The 19,182-nt window shown below is 46.8% G+C and overlaps 1 protein-coding gene across 6 annotated transcripts in view; it reads left to right on the top strand.

Annotated features, from left to right (window-relative positions):
- The window catches only part of ENOX1 (ecto-NOX disulfide-thiol exchanger 1), a 420,263-nt gene that overhangs the window by 305,224 nt on the left and 95,857 nt on the right, over positions 1 to 19,182 (top strand). For all 6 annotated transcript variants that reach the window (XM_039914912.1, XM_039914913.1, XM_029048127.2 and 3 more), the window contains exons 9-10: positions 5,538 to 5,644; positions 9,051 to 9,168. In XM_039914912.1, the coding sequence (XP_039770846.1) occupies positions 5,538 to 5,644; positions 9,051 to 9,168 (225 nt within the window). The remainder of the gene's footprint in view (positions 1 to 5,537; positions 5,645 to 9,050; positions 9,169 to 19,182) is intronic.

Raw genomic sequence — 19,182 nt, 5'->3', positions numbered from 1 at the left:
AATGAGATGTACGTCACCTTGATTCTATTTATTTGCTTTTGTTTTAATGAGATGTTCATCCCCTCGATTCTATTTGTTGCTATTGTTTTTGTCTGTCCGTCTCCCCCGATTAGACCGTAAGCCCGTCAGAGGGCAGGGGCCGTCTCTATCTGTTACCGATCTGTCCATTCCAAGCGCTTAGTACAGCGCTCTGCACATAGTAAGCGCTCAATAAATACTATTGAATGAACGAAGGAATATGTTTCTCGAGGGCAGGGATCACCTCGTCTCACCCCACTGTACTCTACCCAGTGCTCAGTCTAGGGCTCTGCCCAGAGTAAGCACACCATAGATACTACTGATGGATTGATTGATCGATGTATATCTACGATCCCTGAATTCTCTTTTGATTATCATATCACGGGTATATCCTCATATCCATTTAATCCTCTAGATCCCTTGAACGTTCCTAATATGTCTTCTAATAATCCACTTATGGATTTTTCATTAATCAAATTAGCCAAACTCTACTAAACCTCTAATTAAACTCTGCCGCAAACCTCCCCGTGACAACACATCACATTTCTCCTGGCCGGAGCAAAAAGTGATTTTTTTGTTTGGCTTACGTGGAATATCAAAGCTTCAGTCGGTCCCCCCACCCATTCTGGGGTTGTAGGATGTGCTGAATAACCATTCTGCATTAGTCCTGTCTGTGCCCTTCATCATTCTTATAATTTAATCATATCCCTCTTAACTTTCATTTTTTTTATGTCCTTTCAAATTCTCACTTATGAATATGGCAATCCCCACATGAATCACTTTTTGACTTTCTCATATGGAACGAGATAAATTTTTACACACGGTAATTAGGAAATTGATATCTCGGCTTCTCGTCTTTCCAGTTGGCATGGCATTCATGAAGGCGTTGTAGAAGCAGCGTGGCTCAGTGGAAGGAGCACGGGCTTTGGAGTCAGGGCTCATGAGTTCGAATCCCAGCTCTGCCACTTGTCGGCTGTGTGACTGTGGGCAAGTCACTTAACTTCTCTGGGCCTCAGTTCCCTCATCTGTAAAATGGGGATTAAGACTGTGAGCCCCACGTGGGACAACCTGATTCCCCTGTGTCTACCCCAGCGCTTAGAACAGTGCTCGGCACATAGTAAGCGCTTAACAAATACCAACATTATTATCATTATTATTATTATTAGAATTACTACACTGCTCCATTTCTCAAGAAAAACACTCTTCCTTGTTATGGCCAACATCCTTTATTATATAGGACGCCACACTTTTCAGTATGTCAGATAGCCAGGGATTTTTTTATTTCATTTTAAGCAATTCAGACTAGGGAGGTTGAGGAACCTGGTTCTGGGGCATTTGTACGAAGTGGTGATAGGGGGATTCCTACACCTCGGTGTGCCATCTTGGAGATGAAATGGCTGGAATGAATATCGTCACGGTTGGAATATCCCTACTCAGAAGGCTGGGACAACTCTTGGGATGCCACAGCGCTCGCTGGAGATTCCACGCACGGATCATTTATTAAGCGGACAGACTGAGCACAGAGTATGGGGGTTACCATTCATTCATTCATTCAACAGTATTTATCGAGCGCTTACTATGTGCAGAGCACTGTACTAAGCGCTTGGAGTGGACAGATCGGCAACAGATACCGTTGCCATTCCTTGGGAAAGGGCAAACAGGGCGATTTATTCCATAGGTCACTGGGCCTAGACTGACACGTGTGTCGGGTGAGTCAACTCGACATAACGAGAAGACCCACAGTGTGAAGAAGCTCAGAGACAGCACTGACGGTGACGGCTACAGTGCCCTCAGCCTGCAGGGGTGGAGGAAAATGAATATTCGGAACCCCTCGAAGTTTTCCGAGGCCTGGAAAGAGGGGGAATATTTAGTCGAGAGGACAAGAATGTTCTTGCTCACTTTTCGGAACTTAATCCCGAGTCTACGCTGCCATTTGAGAGGCTATCTGAAGCATATTTGAAACTCCAAAAGCCATGTAATCTCATTACCTTGTGCTATCTCACCGATGTTATTGTTGTGATTTTAAGGGGCTACCATCAGTAAGGACGTAATTATAAATACGTTGAATATGTTAGAGAAGCAGCGTGGCTCAGTGGAAAGATCCTGGGCTTGGGAGTCCGAGGTCATGGGTTCGAATCCCGGCTCCGCCACTTGTCAGCTGTGTGACTGTGGGCAAGTCACTTAACCTCTCCGTGCCTCAGTGACCTCATCTGCAAAATGGGGATGAAGAGTGTGAGCCTCACGTGGGACAACCCGATCACCCTGTATCTACCCCGGCGCTCAGAACAGTGCTCTGCACATTGTTCTTTCCACTGAGCCACGCTGTTTCTCTGTCTAGTGGAGTCACCCAGCTGATGAGCGGCGGAGCGGGACTACTGATTGAGCGCCCGCTGCGGGCAGAGCGCTGTACCGAACGCTCGATGACGATCGTTATAGGAATAATGATAGACTGTGAGCCTGTCAGTGGGCAGGGATGGCCTCTGTTGCCGAATTGTCCATTCCAAGCGCTTAGTACAGTGCTCTGCACATAGTAAGCGCTCAATAAATACTATTGAATGAATGAATGACTAGAGGAGCCAGGCACTAAAATAACTCTGATTCAATCGCATTTATTGAACACTTACAGCGTGCTGAGTCCTGTACTAAGACTTGGGCAAATACAGGACAAGAATAAAGAGACACGTTCCCCGCCCACAGCGAGCTTACAGTCTCGGCAGGAGGAAGAGGAGGGTGGTATGTTCTTGAATTAGGGCTTTAAGTAAAAAGGAAAATAAGATGCTCGCACACATACCGAGGGTATTATGGGTTGAAGCCCTGCAAGAGAGAAGCAGCGGAAAGAGCCCGGGCTTGGGAGTCAGAGGTCATGGGTTCCGATCCCGCCTCTGCCCCTTGTCAGCCGTGTGACTGTGGGCAAGTCACTTAACTTCTCTCCGCCTCAGTTACCTCATCTGTAAAATGAGGATTAACTGTGCGCCTCACATGGGACAACCTGATTTCCCTTTACCTACCCTAGCGCTTAGAACAGTGCTCTGCACATAGTAAGCACTTAAATACCAACATCATTATTATTATTATTAATAAGAAAGGCTGAAGTGGGAGCTGAGGGGGCTAGAAACCGAAATCAACTAAGGAAGGCCTCTTTGAGGAGATGTTCTTTCCGAAGAGCTTTGAGGAGGGAGAAAGCTGTGAGCATTTGAAGTGGGAGGAAATTCCCAGCAAATGGAAGGCATGAGGAAGAAATGGGATTTTGGGGGAGGTGAGAACGGGGTGCGGTGAGTAGGTTAGATTGAAGGGGAAAAAAAGAGTACAAGCTGGAGTCTAATGAGAGAAGAGTGTAAGTATAATAACTGTGGCAATTGGGTGCATGCTATACTCGGTCCTGGGTTAGATACGGTGTCTTGTCTTATGCCGTCGTGTCGTTTCCGACCCACACGTCTCTCCCCAAATGCCCCGCTCTCCATCTGCGATGGTTCCGGTAGTGGATCCGTAGAGTTCCCTCGGTAAAAATCCGGTTTCCCATTGCCTCCTTCCGCGCAGTAAACTCGAGTCTCCGCCCTCGACTCGCTCCCGTGCCGCGGCTCCCGGCGTGGGTGCGTTGTGACTCGCAGCGGATTGCCTTCCGCTCGCTAGCCGCTGGCCGAGCTAGGAACGTAGGAAAGTGGCTTCGGCAATCGCGAATGAATCGCTGAATATTTTTGGAGAGTTGAAGTGACGGGCTATACAATGCTGAATTGAATTTTGAAGTGTCTCCCCTCACCCCTACCTCACCCTCAGTGATGTATGGACATTACTGCCTTGGCTTGAGTGGTTTTCTATACTTGGTTTCTAGCCAAGTCACTTCAGTCCTGAGTTCGAAGCTTCTCCACCTATGGGTACTCGATGTTTTATCGCTATCAGTGCACTTTCCAAATTATTTCGTTCTAGAACCCGTTAGAATGGTATTCTGCTTTTGAATAGAGCCTTGGGAATTCTCCGTTACAGATCGGAGGAAGGTGCAGGCATCTGTTTCGCCGCCTTCATAATTAAACGTATAAAAATTCAGATGCATCTGCTAGTCAGAGATCATATGAATCCCTTTTGCAACTAGTGCAAATAATTAAAAACACATCATTTTCTCTCTCTAAGCCCTTCCTTCTTAGATTCCCTTAATTTTTCCGATCCCGACTCAACCCGAGCAGTTCGGTCGGCAGTTAACGGGGCCCGGGTCTCCGAGGTATTCCTGATCCGCTCTTATCTCTGGGTAATTGAGTTACCCGAGCTCAGATAAGCTCACCTTCTTTGAGATTGTAATATGTAAAATCCCCGTTGGTTCCGAGAGAAGTCAAAATGGAATGCTAGCCCTTAAATAATCACAGAGTCAGAATGAGGGAGTCTATAAGTGTGGAAACCCAGCAGTGCCGACTGGTGCTCGGGCCTCGTTACTGACGGACGGCAACCGAGGTCCCGTGTTACTCAGAGAAGCACGGGACTTCTTTCAGCCCGTAGCCGGGAGTTGTAAGTCTGGTCGACAGCCGTGTCTTCCACTGTCCCTAAGCAGGGACTGGGCTCCTCATGGAAAGACGTACTGGTTCCCAGGATGTCCGAGAGGGGCGGAGGGTAGGTTGCAGCTGAATTTCTCTAACCTGGAGAAAGGGGAACCGGAGAGTGAATAAGGCAGTGGTAAATAAGGTAAGGAGCGACTGAAAACTCAACCAGTTCTCCCAGCTAGTCAAAGGGTGTGACCCCCACGGTGTGATGCCCTAGTCCGTTGGCTTTTTTCTTCATTTTCTAAAGTGCGGGCCCCACGTGGCACTCACAGCTTTAGTCCCAGTTCTACAGAAGAGGTGGCTGAGGGCCAGAGAGGTTAAGGGGCTCGCTCCAGGCCACCCAGCAGACAAGTGGCAGAGCCAGGATTAAAACCCAGGTCCTCTCCATCGCCGGCTCTCCATCCCTCTCCTCCTTCCCGCCTCCCTTCGAGCCCTCTGAGGCGATCTGTGCAGATACACAGATAACGTATACCGAGCAAAGCGCGGCTGCGGAGGCCTTAGAAACGATTGCCGTGAACTCCCCAGTCAGTCGACGGTATTTACTGGGCACTTACTGCGGGCCGAGCGCCGTACTAAGCACTCGGGAGGCTACGACCCACCGGAGCGGGTAGACGCGTCCCCTGCCCGCCGTGAGCTTACGGTCTAGAGTGCGAGACAGACATTAATATGAATCAAGAATTCGTAATTCACAGTTAGGTAGAGAAGTGCTGCGGGGCTGAGGGTGGAGCGAATACTGAACGCCCAAAGGTCACAGATCCAAACGCAGGTGACGTTGAGAATGTGTTGACTTTTAAAGCTGTGGAGACCGACTTGAAGGGAGACATCCCCACCCCTGATGAAATGTAAGTACGAAAGACACACGACTGGGTGGATATCGATGATGCTGTTTTCAGAAATGACATCATCCATAGACTCCTAGTGTCTTTTCTTTGCTTCCCTATAGTGATCACAACATAAATTACTTGTCTTGTTTGACTTCCTTGTTCACCAAAGTTGAGCAGATTGTGGCCGTTTTCAACGCTTCTGCCAGACAAAAAGCATGGGACCATTTCTCGAAAGCTCAGCGCAAGAACATAGACATTTGGAGAAAGCATTCTGAGGTTGGTGATTTTATTATTACTTTTAACCACCATCACGCAGCTGGATTGGCCCAGATCGGTGGGTCTCTCTAGGAAGCCGTGCAGGGCTCAGCGACGTTTTAATGGTTTCGGTTTAAGCAGGCAACCTTCCATCGGGCAGTTCCCGTATCTGTTCCCAGCCTAACGGTTAGATTTATTTCCCCGTGGAGAAGTCCTGTCAGCTTACATCATTTAGATGGGGAACTCAGAACTTTCTCTTCGCAGAGAAGAAACAAATCCGTATGTGATCTTTTTCGTTAACTCTAGCGCATATTTCTCCATCATCCGAGAGACGTATTTGCGAGATTATTTGGAATTATCACGTAAGTCCAAAATGAAATAGCCAATTGTCATTTAGTCTCCCAAAAAGGGAAGGAAGGTTTTTTTTTTCCTTATTTCAGGTTTTCATTAGACTGACGTCAGCGATTCTTTCCGTCAAGAGATGTCAAGTGTTCCTTCCCATCTATACATTTTTACCCCGAGAAATATGACGGAATTGTATCAATTGCAGGATTGGACGTAGAGCCCCTTCTCCCTTCCATCCTTTTCCTGCGGGTAGAGTCCTTTCTTCAATCCATCTGAGGCCTTCATTCATTCATGTGTGAGTATTTTCAAAAGTAAGAAAAGAAAGGGACAGAAATCCGAGACCCCACTTTCCTTTCCACTCGTGAAGCATCACTGTACGTTCCGATTGCTTGTCGTCATCGGTCGTCCGGCTTTCATTTAAAATCCAGCAATGTACTTTAGTGTACACTATGAGCCTGTACTTTAAAAAAAGTAAGTACGCTATTTATCTTTGTTTTTGTCTTTCGTTATCGAGGTAATTTTCATCCAGATCCTCCGTCATATCTAGTACAGCGTGTTAATCTTACAGCTCTCTAAAAAAAAAACTTCCCCGTTTCCAATCAAAAAATTTTAGAAGGTAAGGTGTACTTTTAAAATGATTTTGGAGCGCACTTGTTAAAATGAGCGTTTTACATATCATCTGAGGAGTAGCAAATTGCTGTGGTGTAAATCATTCGGGTTGCATTTTAAGTGCCCATTAACTAATGCTAAATTACAGTTGAATATCAGTAGAACTGGATGTACCGTCAACATGAATACCGAATGAATTCTTTGCTCTCGTTGATTTTTACGGAGAATTCCCAATAATTTCAAAATAATGGGACACTTGAAATAAAGTGCCGTTGCGATTCATTATTGAGAATGATATTCTCTATTCGATTCGCAGATCCCTGCGAGGATGGAGGCAGATAAAATACCGTTCACTTGGGTTTTATGTAACATTAGGAAAGGGGTCGAGCCTGTCCCGAAAAGTAGGCCAAGTCGGAAAGATGTGGTGAAATGCCCAGATGCAGGATTGTGAAAGGCACAGATGGGAATCAACAAACTGTGTTTCTGGTTTTGAAACCCAAACCCAATTTATTTTCTCCTTCAAGAAAACTCCTTGACTTAAAAAGGAAACGTAAGAAAAGAGCAACGTGGCCCACCGTTGAGGTCGTGCGTGGCCCAGTTTCCTCCCGTCTCAAGCGTGGGAATGGCAACAAATAATAGCGGGGGGGATTTGAACCGTTTTGTTTGCCATCTGTTGTTAAAAATCACCTTGCTAGCTTCCTCTGACCTCCTCCTCTCCTGGTGGAACCGTTCCCTCTCCCCAGGGGAAGGAGAAAAGGGGGAGAGGATAGGCCTTTTGTCTTCTCTGGGAGAAAGGTGAAGTAGATATCGGATGCCCAATTGTTGTTCAGTCATGCAGAATACCGGTGTCCATTATTTTAGCAGGTTTCTGGGCCTCTCCCTCCCTTGGCTATTTATTTCGGAGTAGAATCATAAATTACCTTTGATTTTCTCTCCTACATGGTGCTTAATTGATTAAATACCAGTTTGTAATTTACCATTGTGGATAATTTCTCAGTTATGTACAAGCTTGATAATTGGCTTGATTTTTCAATGTGTTCCCTTTTACAGCATCTGTTAATTATCTGCAACACCTTTACAGATTTATTAGAGTGTACAAATGAGTTACTGCTGAACCTGAGGCATCCTGTGGAAACACCCTCAGTGTTTTTTTTTCCTTCAGCCCTCTCTTCGGAACAGCTTCTGAGAGAGTTTATCGTTAATTGCAGGGCATAAACAACGGACCTTTCCAGACCCAGTTACTCTTTGCACCTGACTTTTCCTTGTTCCAAGCATTTTCAAGCCACTTCTGTGGGAATTGAGCTCTCTGTCAATAGAAAATTTAGCTGTCTACCATCTGAAAAACCTTCGACTCATCCCAGTTCGGCCTCCTTGTCTCGCACCTGGTAATATTATTTCCGACAGGCTCGAAGTCTCTCCATCTCCTTGGCGGCCTGGCGGAATCGGGAGGCTTTTCCGTCCTCTTGGTCCTGAGGGAACGGGTCCACACCCTCCCCAGTGGATGTTTATTCTCATTTCACGGGCCCCATTTTCTCCTGCAGTGAGTTGCAGGCTGTTTCTTTAGAGACAAACTATGACTTTCTCGTCGGCCCCAGTTTAAAACTAAGGGTGTTGGCTGATATCCACTCTTAAAAAGGGCGCTTTAAGCCTGTGCACTATGAAGCGTTATCGGGCACTGTGGGGTTTCACCATCAAGTACCCAAAACGTGCTATGCTAAACCATGAGTTTAAGCCGGTCCTTGCCTCAAAATTGAACAAAATGCAGTCAGAAGTTTCGGGCAGAGCATTCACCCAAGGTAAGAAGAGCTTACAGAGTTGTGAAGTATTCGATCGATCAATCAGTCCGTCAGTGGTATTTATTGAGTGCTATTTACCCAAGGTAAGAAGAGCTTACAGAGTTGCAAAGTATTCAATCGATCAGTCAGTCCGTCAGTGGTATTTATTGAGTGCTTACCGTGTGCAGAGCATTTAGTACTAAGCATTCAGGAAAGTACGATACAATAGAGTGGATAGACGTGATCCTGACTCTATTATGCTGTTCTGCTTAAAGAATTCCTGACTTATATCAAGACTGTAGGACTGAAAAAGTCTTCTTCTTCCCTACGATTATCATCTTTCCATTCAAACACTGGACTGACCCCTTTTCTGTATTTCCTCCATACCTGAACTTCGTCTCTAGGCTGTAAACTTGTTATGGGCGGGGAAGGTGTCTGCTAATTCTGTCGTATTGTACTCTTCCAAGCGATTAGTACAGTGCTCTGCACATAGTGAGCACTCTGTAAATACCACCGATTCAGGTCTAGGAGGAGAGGAGTATTTGAAATGAGAAAAGCAGGATTGGGGTGGGGTGTGAGCGTTCCGACTCTGTACCAGTATTGATGTTGTTGTTGTTGTTGTTGTTTTAAGGCGATGGAGAAAAAGTGAATCGGTGTACGGTCCGTGATTCTAAAGGTTGGCTGTCCTTTGCTTGCAGGAGCTTCGGAACGCTCACAGCGAACAGCTCATGGGGATACGTCGGGAGGAGGAAATGGAAATGTCCGATGATGACAGCATCGATAACCCTAATAAAAAAATGAGAATCGAAGAATCAGGTAATGCTGATATCCCTGCATTGCACTTAAGCCCTAGGCAGAGGGATCTTTTCTCATCTTAGCCGGGTGATAAGAAAGAGAAAGCGGTTCCATCACACAGGGAATGTACTTGGATTTTAATTATGCTTCTTTGGATGGCCGTCGTTGAATGAGCCTCCTCCGTGAAGGCAAGGAATTTTAGATCGTTCCCAAGAAAGATAATGCGGTGGCTTCGCTGCGCATAGATTCATTTGAACTTTTTCAGGAGTTCTCTCTTCTTTCGATATCTTTTTCCCCAAATGACAGCTGATGTTAAACAATGGATGACCAGTTTTTTCCCTCAGTTCACCTTTCCTCATTCGTTTGTACTTCAGTGAGGACCGAATAGGTGCAGGCCACTGTACTAAGCGCTAGGGAAGAATACAGCGGAGGATGAATTGAACGTAGTCCACGCCATCTAAGAATGAGGAGTCTGTGGAGGAGGAGGAGGAGGAGGAGCGGAAGGGGGAAGGAAAACGATGTAAGCCAAAGAATGGAGAGAAGTCCAACAAGTCAACATGAGAAAACCCGCAGTCAGTCATTGGTATTTATTGACCACTTACTGTGTGCAGAGCAATCAATCATTATCAATCAGTGGTATCTATTGAGCACCAACTGTGTGCAGAGCCCTGTACTAAGCACTTGGGACCGTGCAAGACCACAGAGTTGGTAGACAGACTCCCAGCTCATAAGGAGCTTACAGTCTAGAGAATAATAATGTTGGTATTTGTTAAGCGATTATTATGTGCCGAGCACTGTGCTAAGTGCTGGGGTAGATACAGGGTCATCAGGTTGTCCCACGTGAGGCTCACAGTTAATCCCCATTTGACAGATGAGGTCACCGAGGCCCAGAGAAGTGAAGTGACTTGCCCACAGTCACCCAGCGGACAAGAGGCAGAGCCGGGAGTCGAACTCGTCTCCCAAGCCCGGGCTCTTTCCACTGAGCCACGGAACAGTGTCAACCAGAAGAGCTAAACTGTAGGGGAGGGATAGGGTTTATAGGTTTTTCACCGCTGTGGCAGGCCAATCCTGAGCCTATTAATTTTCAAACATTCCAAATCTTGGTCTAGACTGCAGGTGCTTCTCCTTGTTCCCTCTCAGGCCTTCTGCCGTGAAAACATTCTTTGACCAGCAAAACCCCCTGTAGATCTGCACGGTATCTTTCTGAGGATTTCATTAGATTGCTTTCCGTAGACGGATCCATTAAGGTGGCGGACGGCTTCTCCCCTACAAGAGTGGGCCTGATTTGTTCTCAAACGATCGGCCCCCAGTTTAACGTCACAAAGCGTGTAGTCGACCAGGGGAGCCGGGACCTTCTCTCGGGATTCTTTCATTCCCTCATTCACTCATCTATGTTTATTGAGAGCCGGTAGTTTGGAGAACACCGTACTAAGTACTTGGGGAAAAAACACTGGGAAAAAAAGATACGGAAAACCTTTATTCCTGCCCTGCTTGAGATGCTGGTTGGCAAACTTGCCCCGTTCTTTTAATCTTCTAATTGCTGTGCAAGAGGATTTTAGAGCTAAGCAGTTTTGGCCACTTCCGAAGCCACGGGCTTTAAGGCACTCAGTCGACTCTCTCCCTACTATTCTTTTCCCATTACGCTCCCGCTCGCAAGCTTTGTTCCACTCAAGCCAATTTATTTGTTCTTGTCTCTTGCCCTTCCTTCTTCCCCGAGCCCCCTCCCACTCCGCGTCTCGTATATCACCGGTCTCCCCATCTTTAAGGTCCTTCTGAAATCACCTGTCGGGTAGAGGCCGACCCTGATCATCTCCCTGTAGTATTTCCCTCTTCAGCTCCCACTCCATCACTTCCTACCCACTTGAGTACTCACCCTGCTCCCTCTCCCCTCTACCTGTCAATTAATTTAGTCTCTATCTCCCTGGCTATGATGTAAACCTCTTGAGGGCAGGGACCGTGTTACGGATTCTGTTGCATTCTCCAAATGCTCAGTTGAGTGCTCTGCACAAATCAGCAGCCAATAAATGCTATCGATTGACAAACTGATTGAGAATCCTTGAGAAAGACTTGTAGAGTGTGTCTTCCTAGAGAAAAGAATTTTCCAATAAAGAAGTAGAAATTTTACTGGGAATGTTGAAAAGACCTATTCTGTGTTTTATAATGAAGCGCGTCTCTCTCGTCTGCCAGCTGAAGGCTTATGGGAGTGATGCAGACTGGTTCATTGGTAAAAATGGCAGAGTGGGATGAGGGAAACCAGCAGTTATGACTCTGAATTAGTAGGCTCTTTGTGGAAAGTATCATATTCAATATCCAGATTTATTAAATCCTCAGTCGAAAGTGTGGTTCGAGCCCAAGCAGAACGCACAAAAAGCAATTGACACAATTCCTACCCTCGAGGAGCTCGTAATTGTTGAAGGAGACGGGAGACCTAAATTCACAGTTACAATTTTACCTAATCAACCCCTGGGGTTACATTTCTGAAAAGGATCCTTTATTAAGAAAATCACGGTGGCCTGGGGAATCTAGGGATGGATCTGAAATAGGAATTTTAATGGCAGGGCATAAACATTCAAGGCACCTGGGGAATTTGGAAGGTCTGTAGTGGTCTGGGTATATCTGGGAATTGGGTGGGAAGGACTTCCTGAAGAGGCCCAGCCGCGGTCCGGGAGTTGGGAGGGGGCTTTTTGTTTGAGAGCCTACGGGTGGAACTAAAATGGAAATGTTAGTGGCAGAACTGGAGCCCACCCAAACCCCTGAATTTCCGGGTCCTCGTATGTCTTGGTGAGTTGCCCTCTCCCCTTCCCTGGTTCCATAATCCTGCATCATTTCCACTGCCCCATTTTGCCCCCGAATTCACAGGCTTTCCAAATAGTCCTTATTGCTCGGGTTCTGTGATAAGTAGTTAGAAGTCGAATAGGTGAATAAATAAGTAGATTTTTTTTAAATAACGGTTCACTGGTAGGGTTTTCGGTTGTAAGGGGAGCCCTGTGTAATCCTCCTGAACTGCCGACACAGAAACAGCATAAAGTGTGTGCAGTCGGGGGCAGAAGGTGAGGGCCCGGCCAGCTTGAAATGACAGGTGGCTCCATGCAATCCCCAAAATCTCTGACTGTGCTGAGGTAGCCGGAATGGCACTGAGGATATTAAGAATGGATTATAGAATCACAGTCGGGGGAAAAAAAAAAGTGACTGGAGCGGTATTCTTTATAGAGTAGCTAAAAGGCAGACGGTAGATATAAATTCTAAACCCAAGGGGATAAACAAATCTATAGCAAATAAACCGGCCAGTATGTGAGGGCTGAGTTGGCTAATAGCATTAGTATTTATTAAGGGCCCAGTGGGTGAAAAGCACTGAATCAAGTGCTAGGACAGAGTACAAAGATAAAAATTAGAGAAGATCCCTGGCCCTTGAGGGTCTCGGGAGCTAAGAATAAAGGGGGTGGGGGGGGGGAACAGGACCCACAAGGAAAGATGAAACAATAATAAAAATAAATAAATAAAAGGACAAGGGAGAAGTAGAGGGGCCATGGGAGTTACAGATTCGTGCTTCTCTCCACCTAGGTAGGTCTGTTCGGGATCCAAAAGTCACCTGGCACCAGAATAATAACTAAAATGGTGTTGGTTAAGTGGTTACTCTATGTCAGGCACTGTTTTACGTGCCGGGGTAGGTACGACCTATTCGGGTTGTCCCACCCCACATGGGGCTCACAGCCTTAATCCCCGTTTTCCCGATGAGGTAACTGCGGCCCAGAGAGGTCGAGTGACTTGCCCCAGGTCTCACAGCAGACGAGCGGCCGGAATTAGAACTCGGGGCCTTCTGACTCCCGGGCCCGCGCTCTACCCGCTAGGCCGTGCTGCTTCACCGCAGCGTCAGAGCGCTAAACTTTCAGAAGGACCTGGCCTGCTGCTCCATCCTGCCCTGCCGTCGGGAAGAGAGTAGGGTGGAGCTTCGGTGATTCTCTTTCCGGGTCCAGGAAGGCCAACGGGACGACGTGACCCAGGAAGTTGCCTTCGGTTGGGGGAGGCCTGAAGGCAGTAGCTTCTCACCAGAGCTTTCAAGGAAGGGAGGGATGAAGCAGCGTGGCTCAGGGGAGAGGGCCCGGGCTTGGGCGTCAGAGGTCGTGGGTTCTAATCCCGGCTCTGCCACCTGGCAGCTGGGTGGCCTTGGGCAAGTCACGTCACTTCTCCGGGCCTCAGTGACCTCATCTGGAAAACGGGGATGAAGACTGGGAGCCCCACGTGGGGCAACCTGATCACCTTCTGTCTTCCCCGGGGCTCAGAACAGTGCTCGGCACGTAGTCAGCGCCTAACGAATACCAACGTTATTATGCCTGGGTTCTATCGAGTCTCCCCCACTGTATAATAATGTTGGTATTTGTTAAGCGATTACTATGTGCACTGTTCTAAGCGCTGGGGTAGATACAGGGTAATCAGGTTGTCCCAAGTGAGGCTCACAGTTAATCCCCCTTTGACAGCTGAGGTCACCGAGGCACAGAGAAGTGAAGTGACTCGCCCACAGTCACCCAGCTGACAAGTGGCAGAGCCGGCACTCGAACCCATGACCTCTGACTCCCAAGCCCGGCCTCTTTCCACTGAGCCACGCTGCTTCTCTGTGACTTTGAGAAAGTCACGTGAGCTCTTTTTAGCCCAGTCTCTCTTCTGTCAAATGAGGGTAATAAGATCCGCCTTCCTTAACTTCCGCTGATGTTGTGAGGACAAAGAAGGGGGTATTAATGGAAATGTTTTGGAAGGAGAGCTGCAGTGGTAATGAATGATATTACCGTTTTCAAAATGCCATCATTATTATTATTAATATTTCCATTAATACGTGTCATTCATTCATTCGATAGTATTTATTGAGCGCTTGCTATGTGCAGAGCACCGTGCTAAGAGCTTGGAACGTACAAATCGGCAACAGATAGAGACAGTCCCTGCCCAGTGACGGGCTTACGGTCTAATCGAGGGAGACGGACAAAAACAATAGCAATAAATAGAATCAAGGGGATGGACATCTCATTAACAAAATAAATAGGGTAATAAAAATATATACAAATGAGCGGACGAGCCCGGAGCCGAGGGGAGGGGAAGGGAGAGGGGGAGGAGCAGAGGGAAAGGGGGGCAGAAGGGGGCTCAGCTGAGGGGAGGTGAAGAGAGGGCAGAGAGGGAGCAGAGGGAAAAGGGGGAGCTCAGTCTGGGAAGGCCTCTTGGAGGAGGTGAGCTCTCGGTAGGACTTTGAAGAGGGGAAGAGAATTCGTTTGGCGATTAGTTATGGAGTGATTCCATTAGTTATGGAGATCAACACTGAGCCTAACTGAAATCTATTAGGTTTGGAACCAAATATCTTTACTTCTGGAAGAGCTGCAGATTTGACACAAACCTCTCAGCATATTTTGCTCCCTGCCAGGACGGAATGACTTTTCCCTTACTGGTTTGGGAAATTCTGGGTCCGTCTCCCAGCAAAAATCCCTCCTGCTCCTTCGACCCACGTGCGTGTGCTAAAGATGAGGTCTCCACTAATGAGTACGGAAAGGGAGAGCGGAGAAAGGAGAGAAAGAGTGTGTGAGAAAGAGAAAGGAGAGAGTCTGGAAAGTTTTGCCTGCAAAACCCACAGCTCTTAGTGATATCACAGTATGAAAAGCTTTGCTCATTTTAAATACAGATTTTCCTGCCGCTGACAAAATAGCAGCCGTCTAAATTTACCCCAGTAATTTACTGACAGATGAGTGCGGTAGCTCGACACCAGATTCGTGAAAAACTACACGTACCCCAAAAAAATTCCTGCCTGTGATACCTCCTCCTTTTTTATAATATTCACCGTACGTGGCGGTTTATGCCAGACATAGGCATTAGCGCTTCTACTCTGGGCATATCCGAGGGAGAAAATTGTCTTCGGGTCCGGTCTGGAACGCTAATGACGTCAGGATGAGGGGGAGTTTTTCTCCTGGCAGAATGTTCTTGTTAGATTGCATTCTCCACTGACTCCAATATGCTTTGTTTATTAAGTTCTTCCAGCTTAATAAAGAAACTGAATAAAAAATAGGATTGCCCTGATGGGATTTTCATTTAAAGGATGTTTTTTTTTTAGGGTGAGATTTGCTCAGCCTTTTTTTAAATCCTTTTAATCTCCTAGACGGTTCGTCAGCCTCAACTCACTGCCTGAGCAGAAGGACGCTGAGGGTCCCGCGATTTGGGGTCAGAAAGTTTGGGGTTCTTTTTTTCCGCCCACACGCAACGCTGGGTAACCGGAGAGAGAGCGCCTTCGGATGAATTCACCGAGCCCAGACCCAATCCAAGATGTTTAGAGATATTAGAGAAGCAGTGTGGTTCAGTGGAAAGAGCCCGGGTTGGGCGTCAGAGGTCTTGGGTTCTAATCCCGGCTCCGGCACCTGTCAGCTGGGTGACTTCGGGCAGATCACCTAACTTCTCTGGGCCTCAGTCACCTCATCTGGAAAATGGGGATGAAGACTGTGAGCCCCACCTGGGACAGCCTCATAACCTTGTAAAACCTTGTACCTCCCCCAGCACTTGGAACAGTGTTTGGTACAAAGTAAGCGCTTAACAAATACCGTCATTAGAGAGGAGCAGCGTGGCTTAGTGGCGAGAGCCCGGGCTTGGGAGTCAGAGGCCGTGGGTTCTAATCCTGACTCTGCCGCTTGTTTGCTACGCGACCCTGGGCAAGTCACTGAACCTCTCTGGGCCTCAGTTACCTCATCTGTAAAATGGGGATTAATAATAATAATAATAATAATGTTGGTATTTGTTAAGCACTTATTATGTGCCAAGCCCTGTTCTAAGCGCTGGGGGGGATACAAGGTAATCAGGTTGTCCCACGTAGGGCTCACGGTCTTCATCCTCATTTTACAGATGAGGTCACTGAGGCACAGAGGAGTTAAGTGACTCGCCCACAGTCACACAGCTGACGAGAGTGGCAGAGGCGGGATTCGAACCCATGACGTCTGACTCCCAAGCCCGGGCTCTTTCCACTGAGCCACGCTGCTTCTCTGAATGTCTGTTTTTTAAGACACGGGCACCTTACTTTTCTTAAAGAGAAGTAGATTTTGGCTTAGCATCTATTTTCCCCTAGAAATCCGTCTCTGTTTCACATTTCTTCATCCCCCCCCATGCCTCTCATAATTTTTCATTTTTTGAAGAGGGCAGTTATCATGTATTTGCATTTCAGGTTTTTCTGTCCAAATTAGTTTGACATCTTGCCTGGAGGGCCTGCCTATTCAGCCAGGTTACAAGTCCCCATTCCCCTAATCAAAGCTCTATCGATTCACAATTAGATCTCTTCTTCCAGGTCCAGTTTCCCCAGAAGAGATTTTCTTAGGTATTTCGAAGAAAGATTTATAATAAAACAAAATACGAAATACATGATAGAGCTTGAAAACAGAACTGTACTGTGGCTCAGCGAAAAGGGCATGGGCTTGGGAGTCCGAGGTCATGAGTTCGAATCCCGGCTCCGCCACTTGTCAGCTGTGCGACTGTGGGCAAGTCACTTCACTTCTCTGTGCCTCCGTTACCTCATCTGTAAAATGGGGATTAACTGTGAGCCTCACGTGGGACAACCTGATTACCCTGTATCTACCCCAGCGCTTAGAACAGTGCTCTGCACCTAGTTAGCGCTTAACAAATACCAACATCGTTATTACTTTCCTATAGGTTTACAATGTTATAAATGGGAAAAACTTGAAATTCCTTTATGAGCTGTATGCTGTTACCTTAAACATCACTAAACTACTGCATAATATTTGTGCAACTAATTCAAATTATAGCATCACAACATTAGGTAAATGAGTGATAGTGGTACATTCATGAATTTTTGCAAGAGGCTGTAAAAGTAGGTGCTTGTCTTGTTGACTGAATTTGTTTAATTTAGGTCCTTCTAGTCTTTATGAAGTAGCTACACTTTTGAATACCTCTTCATACTCTTGTACTCATCTCTCTTGGGTCGCTTTTATAAATTCACTTGCTTTCCTTGGAATTGATTCAGGATTTCTTAATCACAAAATTTTAGGTGGTCAGGGAAGGACCCTAACTTCATCTGTGCATCTTGTTAAATGATGATTTAAATCCCAACTTCTGTATTTCTGGAGTGTACGTGTCGAGCGTGGCTGTCACCTCAAATATACCCGCATCTCCTAAATCCCCGCTCTTCGCTGAACCGAACTTTCCTTTATCTTGTGAATTGTATACTGTGTGAGATTTTTATGAAAAACAACCAAAAGACTGTGAGAGTAGCATGGCCTAGAGGACAGAGCACGGGCCTGGGAGTCAGAGGACCTGGGTTCTAATCCTGGCTCCGCCACGTAACTGCTGTGTGAAGATTAGACTGTGAGCCCGTCGAATAGACTGTAAGCCCGTCAAAGGGCAGGGACTGTCTTTATCTGTTACCGATTTTTACATTCCAAGCGCTTAGTACAGTGCTCTGCACATAGTAAGCTCTCAATAAATGCTGTTGAATGAATCTTGGGCAAGTCTCTTAACTTCTCTGAGCTTCAGATATCTGTAAAATGGCAACTAAGCTGTGAGCCCCATGTGGAACATGGATAGTGTCCAATCTGATCATCTTGTATCCGCCCCAGCATTTAGTACGGTGCCCGGCACTTAACAAATACCATAAAATCAAATAAAAATCCTCAGGCCTTAAATATGAATTATTATTACTTAGTTTGCAGCATGAAGGGAAAATGGAGATTGCTGAGAACCCGAGAAACTGGTAAACTTAGTTAATAAATGTGAAAGCCTAGTTGAGTCTCGGATACCTATTTCTTGAGAAAATCTTATCTTCAGTGAAAGTCTGGAAAAATAAGTTCTTTGCCCTCTATTTTGTTGCGGTGAAGTGGATGCAAAATACAGTCTCTTAGAAAAACAGATTTTTCTGAACTTAAGCTGCATCCTCTAGGTGTAAACCTTTAGAAATCTCCACAGCTCCAAGGCTCTGCCCAAGGTAGACACTCAAATAAACGGTGTTTCTGCTAACGCTCTAAATACAGGAACGAGTATTCTCTGTCATCTGTACTAAGCACCGAAGTGGAAACCAAATAATCGGGTTGGACGCAGTCCCTGTCCCACACGGGGCTCACGGTCTTAATCCCTATTTTACAGCTGAGGGAACTGAGGCACAGAGAAGTAAAGTGACTTGTCCAAGGTCACCCAGCAGACAAGTGGCGGAGCCGGAATTAGACCCCAGCTCCTTCGGATTCCCAGGCCAGGGCTTTATCCACTGTGCAACGCTGGGTTTGGTGGAGATGTGATTTTAGTAAGGCTTTGAAGGTGGGGAGAATGGTGATCTGTCAAATATGAAAGGGAAGGGAGTTCCAAGACGGAGGGTGGACACGGGCAAGGGATCAGCAGCAAGACCAGAGGGTAAGTAAGCGGGTGTTGAGAGGAATAAAATGATGAGCAGGTTGGGCTGAACCTGGAGATCAACGAGGTAGAGTAGGGGAGAGCCGATTTTGTGCCTTAAAGCCTGAGGGTGAGGAGTTTCCTTTTGATGTGGAGGTTAATGGGCAATCGTTGGAGGTTTTTGAAGAGTGGTGAGATGTGGACCGAGAGTGTTTTCAGAAAAATGATCTGGGCAGCTGAGTGAAGTACGGATTATAGAAGGGAGAAACGGGAGGCAGGGAGATCACCGAGGAGGCAGTAGTCAAGGTGGCAAATGATCATTTCTTGGTGCGGTAGGAGTTGGATGGAGGGGAAGGGGTGGCGCTAGAGGTTTTGCGGAGGTAGATTTGCTTCCCGACAGACCGGCTCCGCGGGGTGAATGAGAGAGATGAGTTGAGGATAACACCGAGGTTGTGGACTTGGGAAGTGAGGTGGTGCCGTCTACAGTGATGGAAAATTCAGGGGAGAACGGGGTTCCGGTGGGAAGATGGGAGTTCTCTTTTGGACATGTTAAATCGAAGGTGACGGGGGGGGGGGGGACATCCAAGTAGAAATGGCCTGGAGGCAGAAGGAAGCGTGAGACCGCAGAGAAGGATCGAAGTTGGGGCTGGAGAGGTAGATGGTAGTTAAAGCCGTAAGAGGTGATGA

This window comes from Ornithorhynchus anatinus, chromosome 20 (assembly GCF_004115215.2).
Source record: "Ornithorhynchus anatinus isolate Pmale09 chromosome 20, mOrnAna1.pri.v4, whole genome shotgun sequence".
NCBI lineage: Eukaryota > Metazoa > Chordata > Mammalia > Monotremata > Ornithorhynchidae > Ornithorhynchus > Ornithorhynchus anatinus.
Note: the sequence above shows the minus strand (reverse complement) of the source record. Positions and strands in the feature narration are given on the sequence as shown.